At 38.3% G+C, this 19,716-nt stretch overlaps 2 protein-coding genes across 2 annotated transcripts in view; both read left to right on the top strand.

The window, feature by feature from the left end:
- Positions 1–7,902, top strand: part of tmprss13a (transmembrane serine protease 13a) — a 38,724-nt gene extending 30,822 nt beyond the window's left edge. Inside the window, exons 10-13 of the mRNA XM_061972097.2 lie at positions 867–965; positions 1,142–1,284; positions 1,375–1,527; positions 6,915–7,902. Coding sequence (XP_061828081.1) covers positions 867–965; positions 1,142–1,284; positions 1,375–1,527; positions 6,915–6,929 — 410 coding nt within the window. The 3' untranslated portion in view covers positions 6,930–7,902. The remainder of the gene's footprint in view (positions 1–866; positions 966–1,141; positions 1,285–1,374; positions 1,528–6,914) is intronic.
- Positions 7,903–11,131: 3,229 nt separating this feature from the next.
- The window catches only part of fxyd6 (FXYD domain containing ion transport regulator 6), a 34,909-nt gene continuing 26,324 nt past the window's right edge, over positions 11,132–19,716 (top strand). The window contains exons 1-2 of the mRNA XM_061972825.2: positions 11,132–11,147; positions 11,228–11,332. The gene's annotated coding sequence lies outside the window, so the exon portion shown is untranslated. The remainder of the gene's footprint in view (positions 11,148–11,227; positions 11,333–19,716) is intronic.

The raw sequence follows: 19,716 nt of genomic DNA, 5'->3' as shown, positions 1-19,716 counted from the left end.
CGAACAAAGGTGTTCATCAGTCATTATATCTCGTATTCCACAGTCTTGAAGCGTGCCTTACAGGCACTGCTTTTAACGTCCTCTACGAGCTGACGTCACGTCCGCTTTTCATCCCTTCTAACAACGTGCCGGCCCAGTCACAAGATATGAGCGGCTCCTGTATGCACACACACGTAAATGCAAAGCATACTTCATCAACAGCGATACAGTTTACACTGAGAGTGGCCGTATAAGCAACTTTAACATTGTTAGAAATATACGCCACACTGTGAATCCACACCAAACAAGAATGACAAACACATTTTGGGAGAACATCCGCACAGTAACACAACATAAACACAACAGAACAAATACCCAGAACCCTTTGCAGCACTAACTCTACCTCCAACCCCCCCCTCCCCCCCCACCCCCCCACCCACACACACACACACACACCCGGAAGAGTTAGTGCTGCAAAGGGTTCTGGGTATTTGTTCTGTTGTGTTTATGTTGTGTTACTGTGCGGATGTTCTTCCGAAATGTGTTTGTCATTCTTGTTTGGTGCTGATTAAAACAAATTAAATTTATGCGTTTTGGTGTCCTTTACCTTTTTAGTATTTTTTTAATGACGTGGGTTTTTTTCACACAGAGTAGCACCCAGTCTCAACAGCAACATTTCTGGCTTTTTAAATGACAGCCAACCAAATTGCATGAAATCGCTGTAGTTGCGGTAGTAGTTTTGTGACATTACCTAAAAAAAATAATTTAAAAAAACGCCACTGAAATACAAAGTTTTTATGACAAAATGTGTATTTTTTTGTTCCATGTATTTCCTGCTGCGAAAGCATTTCTAATATGGAGCTCCTCTTTTTTTGTGTTCCTTTCAGATGATGTTCACCCAGCATGTCTGCCAGTTAGAGAACAGCCATTTCCTCACGGTACCACGTGTTGGACCTCAGGCTTTGGCACCACCCAGGCGGGATCAGGTAAACCTGCCAGAGGATGTTTATTTTTTCCCTAGCTTGATGATAGCATCCACAAACAGAAGGAAGTCAGACTGGGAAACCGATAATGTAAAACTGTCCATCCAGTTAGTGCCAGGTGTAACATATTGAGATAAAATCACCATATTTGTCTTTTGCCTTATTTTTCTTACGTACAGGTGTTATCTCGACTGATCTGATGGAGGTGACAGTGGACATCATCGGCACAGACGTCTGCAACAACCCTCAGGTGTACGCCGGAGCTGTGACTGCCAACATGATCTGTGCTGGACACCTGGATGGAGGACGAGATTCCTGTCAGGTGTGTAGCCGGTGACCACGCACATTCAAACTCACCTGAAGACAAAATGTGTTCCTTTTTAAAATGTTATGTTTATTCACGTTTCTCCAGGGCGACAGTGGTGGGCCTTTGGTGTGTCAGACTGATGACCTGTGGTACCTGGTAGGCATCACCAGCTGGGGGGCTGGCTGTGCTCAGACAAACAGGCCGGGGGTTTACACCAGAGTCAGCAATGTTCTTCCTTGGATCTACACCAACATGCAGGTAAAACAAAAACTCAATAACTGATTCATGATTTTTGGATAAAATGTTTTTAAATAATTAATCATATTACAATATTTACCGTAAATCTCTGGCCAATAAAGCGCACCAGTATATAATCTGCACCCACTAAATTTTAGAAGAAAAAAATATGTTTCCATTTATTACACTGCAAAAAGTCAGTGTTCAAAAACAAGAAAAAAAAAATACAAAAATGAGGGGTATTTTATTTGAACTAAGCAAAATTTGGCTTGTCAAGACTTTCCAAAACAAGTAAAATTAGATAACCTCAATGAACTCAAAAATACCTTAAAATAAGTATATTCTTACTAATAACAACTGTACTACTATGTGAGTACGTATTTTCTCTTGTTTCATTGAAAATAAAACAGCAAAGTCCATTTGGCTGTCATCTGTTTTAATTATGAGACACAATTGTGTCAAAGTCATGATTTTTTTTTTACATGCTTGAAATAAGAAATTATTACTTTAAAAAAGTAGTTTTATACTTGTGAGAAGAGATGTTCGATAATATCGGCCTGCCGATATTATCGGCCGATAAATGCTTTAAAATGTAATATCGGAAATTATCTGTATTGTTTTTTTATTATCGGTATCGTTTTTTTTTTTTTTTTCATTAAATCAACATAAAAAACACAAAATATACTTACAATTAGTGCACCAACCCATAAAACCTCCCCTCCCCCATTTACACTCATTTACACTCATTCACACAAAAGGGTTGTTTCTTTCTGTTATTAATATTCTGGTTCCTACATTATATATCAATATATATCAATACAGTCTGCAGGGATACAGTCCGTAAGCACACATGATTGTGCGTGCTGCTGGTCCACTAATAGTACTAACCTTTAACAGTTAATTTTACTCATTTTCATTAATTACTAGTTTCTATGTAACTGTTTTTATATTGTTTTACTTTCTTTTTTATTCAAGAAAATCTTCTTAATTTATGTATCTTATTTCATTATTATTTTTAAAAAGGACCTTATCTTCACCATACCTGGTTGTCCAAATTAGGCATAATAATGTGTTAATTCCACGACTGTATATATCGGTATCGGTTGATATTGGTATCGGTAATTAAGAGTTGGACAATATCGGAATATTGGATATCGGCAAAAAGCCATTATCGGACATCCCTACTTGTGAGTGTTGATGACACAGCTTTGCAACAGTTGATGTTCTAGTTTCAAGCATGTTTTACTCAATATAGGTTATCAAATCTCAGCTACAAGCAGTAATATCTTACTGAGATAATTTAGGACCAAAACACTTACAAGTAAAAAAATCTAACATAAAATCTGCTTAGTGAGAAGAATGATCTTATTAGACAGAAAATAAGCAAATATCACCCTTATTTGAGATATTTAATCTTACTGAGATTTCAGTTTTTGCAGTGTAGCTGCACATGTTGTGAAATGAGATATTTACTAAGAAACATTGTATAAATGTTTATTTACATACCTTAATTGTTTTCAAACAGTGCCTGCAATGCGGCAGTAAAACGGCTGATCAAACAAAACAGAAAACTCAGTCATGGACCCACTAGCTGCGGAAGCTAGCTCTCCAATCAGCTAAACAGACTCAATAACGTCACAATGACATTTTGGTCAATTTACTGAGGAATTTGTAAAACTGAGACAATACAAAAAGAATGCCATTGTAAGCGAATAATTCTAAGACAGACACTTGTAAACCTTGAGCATATTAGCTAATGCTAACGACGCTAACCTGATTACGCTACGATAGCACATACAAATATGCATGAAGAAGAATAAGAATAATCATGTGACTGTTTAGTAAGTATGAATTGTTTTAGTTATATTGTAAAACTTGCAAACGTTGCTTAGTGATGAATGAAGAAACCATACTAGTAAAAAAACCCCGCTATGGACGACTAGTATACGGAACAGCACTTATACTTCTGGTTCAAGTCACATAACAGAAAGAGATACTGTAGACCAGGGGTCCCCAAACTTTTTGACCCGGGGGCCGCATTCGGTTAAAAAAATTTGGCCGGGGGCCAGGCTGCATATATATATATATATATATATATATATATACATATATATATATATTATAAATATATATATATAAATATATATACAGTGTATATATATATATATATATATATATATATATATATATATATATATATATATATATATATATATATATACAGTATATATATATACATATATACATTGTCCTTATAATCCATTTTGTCATTTAACATTGATGTTCATCAACATTCAACATTGTCACGTTATCAATGGGAAAATTCATTTTTAGACAATATGATTTGCCTGAGCGGCTAGGAGACACCAAGAGTGACAAGCGGTAGAAAATGGATTAGAAAGGAAAGATTTAAAAAAAATAAAAATAAAAATAAATAAACACTTTTTTTTAACTTGGGACTTCCTGTGGGCCGGATTTTGGATGCTGGAGGGCCGTATCCGGCCCGCGGGCCGTAGTTTGGGGACCCCTGCTGTAGACTTTCAATCCACAGCAACTGCAGTGAGCAAAATTGTCCAAAAGATGGCGCCATAGCACAAACTATAACACACCTTTTCAGTCTCTGTGTCGTTGTTGCTACAGTGTTGTACCGTTTACAAAATATTATGGCCATTAGCGAAGAAAAATCCATAGATCAGCCGCACCTTTGTACAAGCCACATGGTTAAAAAAAGTAGAGGCTTATAGTAAGGAAAATACGGTATATGATATATTTCCAATACATAATTGTTTAGTGTTTATTGATATTCTGTCTCATTTTTCATTTTATTTATTGACTGACAACTGATAGGTTGATGAAAAAACAACACTACAAAATAGGAGATCAAATACCTGTGGTATAATGTAAAAAAATGAAGAAATGATTAAAAATAGAGTGAAAAGGCACAATAAAAAAGATTAACAGGGGTTGAATTTTGAGAGTATGGGGTAGGTATCGGACTGTCTGATTTTGGCGGTCGGCTCCCTGTACGATCAGTGTCAGAGCTTGTTCCGCATTGCCGGCAGTAAGTAGGACCCGTTTCCGGTGAGGGTTGGACTCCGACAAGGCTGCCCTTTGTCACCGATTCCGTTCATAACTTTAATGGACAGAATTTCTAGGCGCAGTCAAGGCGTTGAGGGGATCTGGTTTGGTGTCTGCAGGATTAGGTCTCTGCTTTTTGCAGATGGTGTGGTCCTGATGGCTTCATCTGGCCAGGATCTTCAGCTCTCACTGGATCGGTTCGCAGCCGAGTGTGAAGCGACTGGGATGGGAATCAGCACTTCCGGAAAAGGGTGGAGTTCCATCTCCAGGTTGGGGAGGAGATCTTGCCCCAAGTGGAGGAGTTCAAGTACCTCTGAGTCTTGTTCACGAGTGAGGGAAGAGTGGATCGTGAGATCGACAGGCGGATCGGTGCGGCGTCTTCAGTAATGCGGACGCTGTATCGATCCGTTGTGGTGAAGAAGGAGCTGAGCCGGAAGGCAAAGCTTTCAATTTACTTGTCGATCTACGTTCCCATCCTCACCTATGGTCATGAGCTTTGGGTTATGACTGAAAGGACAAGATCACGTTTGCAAGCGGCCGAAATGAGTTTCCTCCGCCGGGATGGCGGGGCTCTCCCTTAGAGATAGGGTGAGAAGCTCTGCCATCCGGGGGGAGCTCAAAGTAAAGCCGCTGCTCCTCCACATCGAGAGGAGCCAGATGAAGTGGTTCGGGCATCTGGTCAGGTTGCCACCCGAACGCCTCCCTAGGGAGGTATTAAGGGCACGTACGACCGGTAGGAGGCCACGGGGAAGACCCAAAACACATTGGGAAGACTATGTCTCTTGGCTGACCTGGGAACGCCTCGGGATCCCCCGGGAGAAGCTGGACGAAGTGGCTGGGGAGAGGGAAGTCTGGGCTTCTCTGCTTAGGCTGCTGCCCCCGTGACCCAACCTCGGATAAGCTGAAGAAGATGGATGGATGGAATTAATTTTTTCATAATGTGACGATCGGTCACTTCATTTCTGTTGGTTTTCCTTGGTTTTGTATTTACTTCCCGTCAGTGCTCTTATTTTGTTAAATTTCCTGTTTGTTCCTTGGAGCACTGTTTTCTCCTCACCTGCCGTTGATTGGCAGCCAGTCCACACCCGCTGCCAATCAGCATATGTCTATTTATGTTTTCACTCGAGCACTCTTCAGTGCTCGAAGATCACACTTTATGTTGGAACTATTAACATGCAAGACTGCTTCCCTCTCTGTTTGAGTCATTAAAACTCATCATACCTGCTCGTCGCTCTCCTGGTTCTTGCATCTTGGGGTCACAAAAACCGGCAGCCATGCGAGTTCCCAACACATAAAATTGTTTATGAAATTGAAAATATCAAAATGTCCCCCTGCATTTTTTTTTTTCTTTTTCACCATGCGGCCTTTAAATAAATACAGGAATACTTTGTGTTTTGAAGTTAACAGTTTCACTCTATCACATATTTTTAAATCATTCTCTAAAGCAAAGTGTTTTGGGCCTTAATGAATCAAATCAAATCAAATCAACTTTATTTATAAAGAAGCATTTTTAAACATCAAAATGGCCTAATGAACTAAAATATCAACAGTACAGTAGTCACTGTTAATTGACCGTGGTCAATAAATTTTCGCAAAGTAGGAAATATCAATTATAAATCAAATATTTTCATATTTCGAGCATAAAAACGTGTTTATGACCTTCTGACTACCTTTTTTTTTTTTTTTTTTTTTAACATTATGAGACATTAAATAACACCCTTTAGTCACCTTTACACTCTTTTAATCCAATATAGCCATGCTGCCTGATACTAATACTCTTTAAATTCCTGCAAAAGTCTGGTAAAATTTTAATCCCTTTTATAGAAACAATATGTGGGTATTACATATTAATTTTTAATTTAAAGTACCAATGATTGTCACACACACACGAGGTGTGGCAAAATTATTCTCTGCATTTGACCCATCACCCTTGATCACCCCCTGGGAGGTGAGGGGAGCAGTGAGCAGTAGCAGTGGCCGCGCCCGGGAATAATTTTTAGTGATTTAACCCCCAATTCCAACCCTTGATGCTGAGTGCCAAGCAGGGAGGTAACGGGTCCCATTTTTATAGTCTTTGGTATGACTCGGCCGGGGTTTGAACTCACAACCTACCGATCTCAGGGCGGACACTCTATATAAACACAGAAAAGCTTCAATCATCCATTTAAGATTATTGGACATTCACTCACACTTGCACAAGCTAAAACGAGGCGATGCAAAAATGTTCACTTCCCAGTGAATAATGCTGGGTTTTGGTATTCATGTTTACAGTAAATTGATTGTTGTGAAATGTTCATGTAAATGATTTGTTGCATCCTGATCTCTGACAGCATGAAAGGCCTTAATGTCACTTCTTGCTGCCGGCTGGCTGTCTGGTTTCCCCTCGTCTGCATTGAACTCTGCACTGTGAAGCTGTCTTCCAACAAAGATGGATGGACCAATGAGGGGACGCTCCAGACAAGAAAAGACAGATGGATTAAAGGTTGCTAATGTTGGAGACGGAGGGGATGAGGCAAGATGTACAAGTAGTACCAAATGTCATGTTTACAGCCGTGTGTTGATTCATCTATTGCCTGTGCACTAATTCCTTACTCTGATATCACTAATCTAATGTGTGAGATGCCAAACTGCAACAGTGGAACCTCTATAGTGGAACTAGGAATTTGATCACATCTATTTAGATTTTGTTTTGGCTTTTTGTGGCTTCTTTTTTTAAATTTTCAACACGTATTCCAAAAAGAAGTGCAGACGACTCTTATCAAGGCAGCATGACTCGGACTTCACAAAAAATGAGGTGTGGTGCATCTGTGATGTAAATCACCTTTGCAGTACACCGTTTGTCATAGAAATTCAAGCTGGTTTTTTTTGTTATTATTTATACATGTTACAGGGGTTAACTTATTTTTACACTTGCACAGAAATGAATACTAAACAATGAGATGTGTGAGTTGTACCTGCAAATTACATCACTTTTATTATAAGTAGAGATGTCCGATAATGGCTTTTTTGCCGATATCCGATATTCCAATATTGTCCAACTCTTAATTACCGATTCCGATATCAACCGGTACCGATAATATACAGTCGTGGAATTAACACATTATTATGCCTAGTTTTGTTGTGATGCCCCGCTGGATGCATTAAACAATGTAACAAGGTTTTCCAAAATAAATCAACTCAAGTCATGGAAAAAAATGCCAACATGGCACTGCCATATTTATTATTGAAGTCACAAAGTGCATGAATTTTTTTTAACATGCCTCAAAACAGCAGCTTGGAATTTGGGACATGCTCTCCCTGAGAGAGCATGAGGAGGTTGAGGTTGGGGGGAGGAGGGGGTAGCGGGGGATGTACATTGTAGCGTCCCGGAGGAGTTAGTGCTGCAAGGGGTTCTGGGTATTTGTTCTGTTGTGTTTATGTTGTGTTACGGTGCGGATGTTCTCCCGAAATGTGTTTGTCATTCTTGTTTGGTGTGGGTTCACAGTGTGGCGCATATTTGTAACAGTGTTAAAGTTGTTTATACGGCCACTCTCAGTGTGACCTGTATGGCTGTTGACCAAGTATGATTTGCATTCACTTGTTGTGTGTGAAAAGCCGTAGATATTATGTGAATGCCTTTAAGGGTTATTGGCGCTCTGTACTTCTCCCTACGTCCGTGTACCACTCCGTACAGCGGTGTTTTAAAAAGTCATACATTTTACTTTTTAAAACCGATTCCGATCATTTCCGAACCGATCCCGATCATTTCCGATATTACGTTTTAAAGCATTTATCGGCCGATAATATCGGCAGCCCGATATTATCGGACATCTCTAGCTAAAACATTGGATTTGTGTCATGCATCTGTGAAGACATCTTTACAATACACCTGTGTCATTTAAGTTAAGGCACTCTTATAACATTTTTTAGTTTCTTTTTACATTTTTACCGTTTGTTATTACAGTTAAAGCGTGGTTACAGGGGTTAACTTCTTTTCTCTTACATTTAAAATCAAAATTGTTACAAGGCGAGCGCCTCTCTGACACACCTCATTGATACTGTGCCTTCATCGTTAATCACTGAGGTTAAGCATGAGTGTTAATGTTTTGAATATGATTGATCATAATTCTTTATATATAATATACTTAGCGGTGCTTTACAAAATCAACTTTTTAAGACGTGGATTTTAAAAATGTTGCCTGCTAATCTAACGCTTGTGTGATGGCTACAGCTTGATCCTGGAACAGACCATTTTTTTACTATTTCCTAAGGCATGGGTGTCAAACGTAAGGCCCGAGGGCCGGATCAGGCGCCCAAACAGGTTTTAACTGGCCCCCGAGACGAGTTTGCTAAGTATAAAAATCAACCTGAAATTTTTGAATGAAAGAAAAAGCTGTTCTAAATGTGTCCACTAGATGTCGCAATAGCTATTATTTGTATCTTTGTATATGATGCTACATATGTACAAAATAAACCACATGATGTTAGTGCAGCAGTCGAGGAAAATTAACAAACTACATAAATAACATTTTGTAATTTGATGTTGATATAATTTTTTTTATCTTGATAGATTGAAAATCAACACCAATGAGTTGACTGGTGAACATCATTACATCATTTACTCAGAAAATATAAATAACGACAAATAAAGATGCAATGCTATTAACTGCAAGATGTACCATATTTTTCTGATTATAAATCGCAGTTTTTTTTCATAGTTTAGCGACTTATGTGTGAAATTATTAACACATTACCGTAAAATATCAAATAATATTATTTGTCTCATTCACGTAAGAGACTAGACGTATATCAGCAATCGTCTCACACACACACACGTCAACCAATAAAAATTTGGCGGGGGCGGGTCATGGCAGAAGTGCATTGTGAAAAAAAAGATGCGACCTGCTATTCCGTACCTATGAAAATTGATCAGGAGTGACAGATTGTTTTGGTAAACGTATAGTATGTTCTATATGTTATTTGAATGACTCTTAACCTAATATGTTACGTTAACATACCAGGCACGTTCTCAGTTGGTTATTTATGCGTCATATAACGTACACTTATTCAACCTGTTCACTATTCTTTATTTATTTTAAATTGCCTTTCAAATGTCTGTTCTTGGTGTTGGGTTTTATCAAATACATTTTCCCAAAAAATGAGACTCATACTCCAGTGCGACTTATATATGTTTTTTTCCTTCTTTATTATGCATTTTCGGCTTTTGCGACTTATACTCCGGAGCGACTTATACTCCGAAAAATACGGTTTATGATTTGCCTGAGAAGCTGGACAGGACCAAAAAAAAAAAAAAAGACAAAAAAAAAAAAAGACAAATGGCTATTTTAATAACATGTAACAAACAAAATATCTGTTAGCATGGTTTTACAGCAGGGGTCTCAAACTCAATTTACCTGGGGGCCACTGGATGCAGAAACTGGGTGAAGCTGGGCCGCAAAAAAAGATTTCTTAAAAAAAATCTAACATGCACGCCCTAGCAACCATCTCACTCACCATGTAGCTAGCTTTGACTGCTGCATCGCTCTTTTCGGTTGCTTTCTTGAAGAAATCTTGTTACCTCAGTAGACTGGTTTTAAAATGTGCAACCTGGTTCACTCTCTCATCTCCCTGGTATTTTGCATACTCCTCAGCATGTCTAGTTGTATAATGACCTTTCAAATTGTATTCCTTGTGCACCGCAACTTTCTCTGTGCAAATAAGACATATTAAGAAATATTGCATCTCCCACGTTTCCTGGAATTGTCTTTGCTCATCACTAACCTTTCTCTTCACTGCAGGCTTTGAAAAAGACATGTTTGGGGTTGTGGAATATATTTGTATTTAGCCGACGTTCTCTGCTGGTTATTTATGCGTCATATAACGTACACTTATTCAGCCTGTTGTTCACTATTCTTTATTTATTTTAAATTGCCTTTCAAATGTCTATTCTTGGTGTTGGATTTTATCAAATAAATGTCCCCATAAAATGCGACTTATACTCTAGTGCGACTTATATGTTTTTTTCCTTCTTTATTATGCATTTTCGGCTGGTGCGATTTATACTCCGGAGCGATTTATAATCCGAAAAATACGGTAAGTGTAAAATAACCCAAAAAAATGCATCATGATTTGTACATTTTCAGAATGTGCTCGTTCTATTTTTAAACAAAGAAAACAATCTGAAGTTGTCTTTATTTTTAAGTTATTGTGCCGTGATTTTACCAGTCCGGCCCACTTGGGAGTAGATTTTTCTCCATGTGGCCCCCGATTTAAAATGTCCTAAGGGGAAATCCACTATAGATGTTCCACTGCAATAAATACACATTCATAGAGATGCGGCCACATATCTGACTTAAAACTATAAAGGGCACTTTATTATATGTGTCGAGCATTACTAATTATGATATGTACACTGTGATTTTTTCAAATATATATATAAATCAAATGTCATATTTATGAACACATTTTTCCGGGTGATTAAATGTCCAAATATGAATAAATGTTTTAACAAAAAAAAAAAGAAGCTTTGTCTTGCCTGGCTGACCTCAGGACCGAGAGAGAGGGAGAGAGAGAGGGAAGGAGGGGTGAGTGAGAATACAAAACAGTCATTCCAGAAGATCATATTGTTGTCCATGCCATCTCTCTTCTTCTCCTCCTCCTCCAGGGTCAACCAGCGTGCTCTTATTGACAGATGAGAACATTTCTTGACGGCAGCTGAGTGATTTCAGTGGGTGGATTATCAATTTGCTGACTTGTTGGGAGAAAAGAGGTAAGTTGGCAAACATCATCATGCCATTTGCATCACATTTATGATGCATTTTTCAATATTTGCATGGTCAAATGTTCAGACCCCTCCTATTTTTATTTTTTAAATGTTTTATTTTTTTGGTGTGCTGCACAATGAGGGTGTGCCTCCTTGCAGCACGCAAAAAAAGCCACCATTCTTGTCGCATTCATGTTCCAAAAATAGCGTTTGAATGCAAAAAAAAAAAAGTCGTGACGCTTATATACATATATATATACATATATGCAAATGTTGGGTTGGGTGGATGATGGACGTCCCCCACGCATCGCGTCGTCCACAGGTTGAATGACGGATGGGATGTTGCAACATAATAAACGCATGACGTGATTCCCGTGACGGAAGAATGCAGCTTTTTGATGTTGGTGCGTGTCTTTTGTTTATTTTGTGCAACTCAAAATAAAAGGTGGTCACGTTCGCATACAAGCCACGCCCACTCCACCCCCCTGGTCCTCCTTTGTGAGCGAGTCCTCAATGACCTTACAGGCGCTGCGATAGAATGCACATATAAGAGCCACACAGACGTGGTTGCCATGGTAATAGAACACCATCGTGACGTCAGCCCCCGTGTATAGGAGTCCCGGATTTTGTCGGCGTAAATGCCAGGGAACCCTGTGACGTCATGACATTTGTTTTGTTGATTCCGGACACTAAAGACACAGAGAGTCTTTATGTTGAGGTTACCGTTAAATGACGTCAGAGGGCGTGGTCTGGCGAAATTGGGGAATTTAAGCATCATTTTATTTTGAGCACCATCTAAAAAAAAAATCAAAATTTTTAATTTATTATTACAGTAATACCTCAGTATTTTATTATTTTTTTTAAATTTAGCATTTATGATTATCTGTTTCTCAGCTGTGGTCCGCATGGGCCACAGCGGTACTCAGTTGCAAAACATTTTCCCACCACTTGTGGCAGTAGTGACAATATCAAACAAACAGAAGAAGTCATAGAGAGGTTTTTCAAGTGCAAAAATTATGACTAAAGTTGAAAAGATGTATTTTCATTTGCACTTTATTTTATTGACAGTTTAGTCAGGAAACATATATTGTTTTTATTTATCATTAATTTAGTTAGAATTAATATTAGCTTTGCGTAATTTTATGTAAATGTATTGTTCATCAGTTTTTCTCTTGCAGTTTATTTGATTAGTATTTATTATTAGTATTTATCAGCTTTGATAATAATCTTTGTAATCAACACATGCTTTCACATCATTTGACAAGGTTGTAAACTGTAAGTAGGTTAGATATAATTACCAAGATGAATAAAATCAAGCGTCTGATTACTTGGTGAGGGTCAATATTTGAATGGGCCCCGGGTCCCTGTGTAGTTAAAAAAATTGGGATCCCAAGATCCAAAAGGTTATGAACACCTGTATTAAGATACATTTCATATTATTTGTTAGATTTTTGTTGAGAATTTGTAGTTATTCTGCGGTGTGGATGCCTCAAAGGTGGCGTTTTTCTTCAAACCTCATTGCCATGTTATGTCATGCATGCATTTGTTTTATTTTATTTTGAAAATGTTTTCTATTTATTTATTTATTTTTAATATATATATATATATATATATATATTAAAAATGAATAAATAATGTGTATATATACATATATATATATATATATATATATATATATATATATATATATATATATATATATATATATATATATATATATATATATATATATACATATACATATGTATATACATACATATACATATGTATATAAAAAATAATAATAATATATATATATGTATATATATATATCCATCCATCCATTTTCTACCGCTTATTCCCTTTGGGGTCGCGGGGGGGCGCTGGAGCCTATCTTATATATATATATATATATATATATATATATATATATATATATATATATATATATATATATGTATATATATATTGTTGTGTAAAGCACTTTGTGTTGCAACTTGCCTGTGCATGAAACGTGTTATATAAATACAATTTGATTGATATTCATAACATTTGTATACTTTAAATCAATAAGGTTGTTGTTTTGTACTAAAACAAATTCACGGGAAATATATATTTTTTTTTTGTGTAACATAATCAAAAAATATAAAACTGCATATGTTCCTGGTAGCCGGTTAGATCCAGTGCATCAAATTACCAACCTAGCACAATTTGTCTAAATGGAGAAATTGTCAGGCTTGCTACTGACAGTTTGGTCATGTTTGGGTTTTCCTGTGTTTTGGTGTTTTAATTCCTGTCCAGTGTTATTTCTAGTTGCTACTCCCTGTGTTTAGAATCAATTCCTGTCCTGGTGCTCTTGTTTTGTCAATATTTCCTGCCAGCACACCTGATTCCCATTACTTAGTTCCATTTAGTTCCACCTGGGTCCCTCCTTCAGGGCTGGATCATTGTCCTTTGGAGCCTGTTGCTCAGTGTGCTAGTTTTGATTGGTCCCTGCTTCCTGTGACTATTAAATTAGTTTTACTTGCTTTCCGCCTGCTATCTCTGCATCCTAGAGTCACGCTGCAAGCAACGCTCACTAGATCGTGACATAAATATCCCATTATACCCTAAGCCAGTGGTTCCCAACCTTTTTTCAGTGATGTACCCCCTGTGAATTTTTTTTAAATTCAAATACCCCCTAATCAGAGCAAAGCATTTTTGGTTGAAAAAAGTGATAAAGAAGTAAAATGCACCACTATGTCATCAGTTTCTGATTTACTAAATTGTATAACAGTGCAAAATATTGCTCATTTGTAGTGGTCTTTCTTGAATTATTTGGAAAAAAAGATAGGTTTTTATTTATATTTGTAAAGGATTTTTGAATTGTTGCTATTTTTAGAATATTTAAAAAAAATCTCACGTACCCCTTGGCTAACCTTCAAGTACCCCCAGGGGTACGCGTACCCCCATTTGAGAACCATTGCCCTAAGCAATGACAGAGTTAGGAAGGGGCTGGGAATGTGTTGGCAGTAACGTTTCATGTTCAGCGCCCTGCCATTCGCTCATTGACAATTTACATGTGCTAATTCACGCCACATGGAGCCCCCCACCATTTGTGAGGCCTATAGGGTAGAGCGGGATCTGCATTTAGTGAAGGGAAGCCCAGTGCACACAGATAAATGGAGCCATGTATATTCATTTGTACCAATAAATATACGTATTATTCTATTTGTTGTAAAGAGCCTAAAAGTACACCTAATTGTAGATTTCAGACCATATGTCAAAGGAAATGAGGAATAACCTGATATACTCAAAACTGCAGTAGATAAGGCATTAAATATAAGATATTTTGCTCATGTTTGTTTATTGGGATAATACAAGGAGGAAGACGTCTAATGACACATTTAATAAAAATAAAAAAATCAGCCATCAGTACTGTATCAAATATTTTCATGTCGTCTGCGTCTTTTGCTCGGCAATTTTAATATTCCTGAAGGAATCAATAAAGTACTATCTATCTATTAGCCAAGTTATGTTCGTTGAAGAGTGCACTTGCCGCATGGCTGTAAAACAGGGGTTTCAGACACGCGGCCCACGGGCCAATTGCGGCCCGCGAGACGTTATTTTGCGGCCCCCACCTTAATATGAAAGTTTAATGCTAGTGCGGCCCGCGAGTTTTAAATGAATGGCGCTTGACAGCGCTGTGTGCGGAGCTGAAGGAATCTACCAATCACGGTGTGGTATATGGCTCTCGACAATATTAAGGGCGTGCCGTGATAGCGTCCTCTACAACCTGTTGTCGCGCCCACATTTTCTCCATACAAACTGTGTGCCGACCCAGTCACATGTTGTATGCGGCTTCTACAGACACACGTAAGTGACTGCAAGACATATTTGATCAACAGCCATACAGGTCACACTGAGGGTGGCCGTATAAACAAGTTTAAAACTGTTACAAATATGCGCCACACTGTGAACCCACACCAAACAAGAATGGCAAACACATTTCGGGAGAACATCCGCACCGTAACACAACATAAACACAACAGAACAAATACCCAGAATCCTTTGCAGCCCTAACTCTTCCGGGCTACAATATACACCCCAACCCCCCCCCCCCCCCCCCCCCCATCTCCCGAATTCGGAGGTCTCAAGGTTGGCAAGTATGCATAGACGTCACTTGCGTGATGCAAGCAGAGAAAGGTTTTGCCGCTTTTCCCCTAGACCCGTACGCGCTCTTCCTTCCTCCCTCCCTCCCTCGCTCAACAGCCTGCTCGCTCCCACCCCCGGTAGCCTCCGAAGCACTCCGCCGAAGGAACGAGCGACAATACTAAATTGTGGTGCACTGGACCCCAGCGCTGATACTCCGACAGAGAGTCGCTGGGCGAATCGGACGTGTAACACGTTAGTCGTGATGTTAGCCCGTTCGGGGCTAATTGTGCTAAAGTAACTGTAAATTGCAGAAATAACATTATTCTCCGTGCGTCGGCTAAATACAAATATATTCCACAACCCCAAACATGTCTTTTTCAAAGCCTGCAGTGAAGAGAAAGGTTAGTGATGAGCAAAGACAATTCCAGGAAAAGTGGGAGATGCAATATTTCTTTGTTGAGCACAGGGGCACCCCGACGTGTCTTATTTGCACAGAGAAAGTTGCGGTGCACAAGGAATACAATTTGAAAGGTCATTATACAACTAGACATGCTGAGGAGTATGCAAAATACCAGGGAGATGAGAGAGTGAACCAGGTTGCACATTTTAAAACCAGTGTACTGAGGTAACAAGATTTCTTCAAGAAAGCAAACGAAAAGAGCGATGCAGCAGTCAAAGCTAGCTACATGGTGAGTGAGATGGTTGCTAGGGCGTGCATGTTAGATTTTTTTAAAGAAATCTTTTTTTGCGGTCCAGCCTCACCCAGTTTCTGCATCCAGTGGCCCCCAGGTACATTGAGTTTGAGACCCCTGCTGTAAAACCATGCTAGCAGATATTTTGTTTGTTGCATGTTATTAAAATAGCCATTTGTCTTTTTTTTTTTGTCTTTTTTTTTTTTTTTTTTGGTCCTGTCCAGCTTCTCAGGCAAATCATAAACCGTATCTTTCGGAGTATAAGTCGCTCCGGAGTATAAGTCGCACCAGCCGAAAATGCATAATAAAGAAGGAAAAAAAACATATAAGTCGCACTTTTGGGGGAAATGTATTTGATAAAACCCAACACCAAGAATAGACATTTGAAAGGCAATTTCAAATAAATAAAAAATAGTGAACAACAGGCTGAATAAGTGTACGTTATATGACGCATAAATAACCAACTGAGAACGTGCCTGGTATGTTAATGTAACATATTATGGTAAGAGTCATTCAAATAACTATAACATATAGAACATTCTATATGTTTACCAAACAATCTGTCACTCCTAATTGCTAAATCCCATGAAATGTCTAGTCTCTTATGGGAATGAGCTAAATAATATTATTTGATATTTTACGGTAATGTGTTAATAATTTCACACATAAGTCGCTCCTGAGTATAAGTCGCACCCCTATGAAAAAAACTGCGACTTATAGTCGGAAAAATACGGTAGTTGATGTAGATGCCCATATCGGTTGTACAAATTTACTTTACAAAAGAGAAGTGTAGGATACTTCTCTTGTTGCCTTATTTGTATTTGACTTTATTAAATGTATTTATATTATTATTTGGTGCAGCCGAGCCGCAGCAGGAGGGGATAGAAAGAGGGGAAAAAAGGAAGACAGAGGGGGAAATTGTGGGGACAAGAGGGGGATAAGACAGAGAGATAAAAACAAGAACAGCAAACACAACTTAGTCTAAGTCTAATGTTAATCAAAACAATTTTGCAAAATAAATGTTTCTATATAACTAAAATACAAAACATTAATTGTGACAAAACAAAACTATCACATCTCTGACCGGGATTTGAATCCAGTAGGATTGCTGACAAGCCCAGCGCTATCGGCAATATCTGGGGAAATGTTCCCATGTTATCCATTTCAGTGACGGAGCAGGAAGGGGCTAGGACTACATTTGCGGTGAAAATGTCAAATGAAGTGCCTTCCTTGTCGCTCATTAATTACCATTTTACATGCGTTTCTTTACACAACTACGCGAAGCTCGTCATCTACATATCAGAAGGGGCGGCTCGATGCATGTGTCATGCCATTGAGTCATTTGTTTCCATGAAAGCAACGGACACTGGGCCCCATTCAGCAACCGTTCTTTAGAACAAATTTTGTTCTTAGGCCCACTTACAAAGTTTTTAAGGAGATGTTTGTATTGACCAATATTTTCTTGGCTGGGATTTGTTCGTAGGTAAGAACAAAATCTACGAGTGCTCCAGAGCACTCTTAGGGTGGCTTATTTGTTCTTAAGTGTGACAAGTTCCCTTACTTCTATTGTCGAATGTTAAATTAATATCATATATATATATATATATATATATATATATATATATATATATATATATATATATATATACATACATACATACATACATAGATATAGAGAGATATAGAGATATAGAGATAGATAAGACAGACAGACAGACATATAGCAAAATGAGCAATATATATACATTTCAAAATACTGTGTGTGCACACACACACACACACGCACACACACCCACACACACGCACACACACACACACACACACACACACACACACACACACACACACACACACACACACACACACACACACACACACACACACACAATGGCAATGCTTTTGCTGCTACTGCAAGATGCTGCAGATCTTGCCCTGTGGAGGGAGCGCATATTTCACGACCATGTAGACCTATTTGCCAGAAGTGACGAATATTTACTTGAACGCTTTAGGCTACCTCAGCGGTCCCCCCTCTCTTAAACTTACGTTTTGACATTATGTATTTCCCCTGCGGGATAATACGAATTTCTCTTCTGTAATCTGTTTGTGTTTTCTCCGTGTGTTTGATGTTCGGCTTTTCCTCCGGAATTGTGCCCTTATATGGGTAGTTAAGGGTGTTTACATATTCATATTGGGGAAATAAGGGCGTGTTTATATGCAAATTATGTTAGACACACACGCACTAACCATTTGACATTCAGCAAGTTAAGAGCAGCAGGTGGGAACAATTTGGCCGTTTAAGAACACGTCATGAATTTGAATGGACTCCTCTTAGGAAATCACTTGGGAAGAAAGATAAGAGAAAAGTTAGGTACTTATTGCTGAATGGAGCCCACTGTGAGAATATTCAAAGTATGTTTGTTATTTATGCCGTTTAAAAGTCAATAATCAGTGCACACATGTGTTTAAACTACAATTTACATACAATTAGAAGGCCTGAAAGCTATAGGATCTTGTATAAAAACTTGTACAAACCAAAAGTAACAGTATAAAGATATATATCCATAATTAATGGCAGTATCTATGCTCTCAAGCTTGCCTTTTAAATGTAATCCTCTCGTTGACGTCACTATCTAATATCCCTACTGTCTTCCCCCCCCCCCCCCCCCCCCCCCCCCCATACAACGGTGTCTGCCATTTTCTCGTCGCCTCTGTCATGCAGGCAACAGGGAGTTCCTCTCTGTCGAAATTGGTGCAGCACAACATAAGCGATAGCCGAGAGAGCCTGGCACAAAAGATGAATGAGGCCGACACATTCTTTGGGTGGCGTGCATCATTTTGCCTGTGAATTACACACACACACACACGCACACACACACATGCACTAGGATTCCCTTGGGAAAAAATACTGACAGATGCACTGGTCTGCGTTAACAGCCATTCAAGTTGCATCTTATAATTGAATATATTTAAGACTTTGAAGGGGAAACCCACAAGTTTATTGATTGCACTTTGGAGGGAAATGATTTATGATTAATTAATTTATTGTAATATTGCTAATTGAGTTTTATTTTCTAAGTGTTTATTATTGTGGTTTTAGTTTGCAGTGTCTCTACTATTTAAGTGGCTTGAGAGGGTCAAAATATTACAAAACACCTGCATGACAAATTGTTCAGTCGATGCCTTTTGTTGTCTGTGCAGATTTTGTATTGGATTATATGAGACCGTGTGGGTGTTTGTTCACAAATGATAACCAAAATCAAGACTTAGATTTTTTTTTATGAATGCATAAGGGTTACATGCAGGAAATGCATATAAAATTAGGCATTAATATTAAATATATGATACAATACAAAGCCATATGCCTACCAATTTATGTTTATTAATCCATTTTAGACTGATTAATTTGCTATTTATTACTTATGTATTTTCTTAAATTAATACTAAGTTGTTTTAGCTTCAAAGTATACAAGTAGTGCAGAAGCAGAGAGGAAGGCTACTGCTGCTAATTGTCCCCGTAATAGAATGAAAGACAAACAGCCTGCTGGACATACACTACATGGACTCATGCTGATAGATGGCGCCGTA

The sequence above is a fragment of the Nerophis lumbriciformis genome, linkage group LG17, assembly GCF_033978685.3.
Source record: "Nerophis lumbriciformis linkage group LG17, RoL_Nlum_v2.1, whole genome shotgun sequence".
NCBI classification, from domain to species: Eukaryota; Metazoa; Chordata; class Actinopteri; order Syngnathiformes; family Syngnathidae; genus Nerophis; species Nerophis lumbriciformis.
Note: the sequence above shows the minus strand (reverse complement) of the source record. Positions and strands in the feature narration are given on the sequence as shown.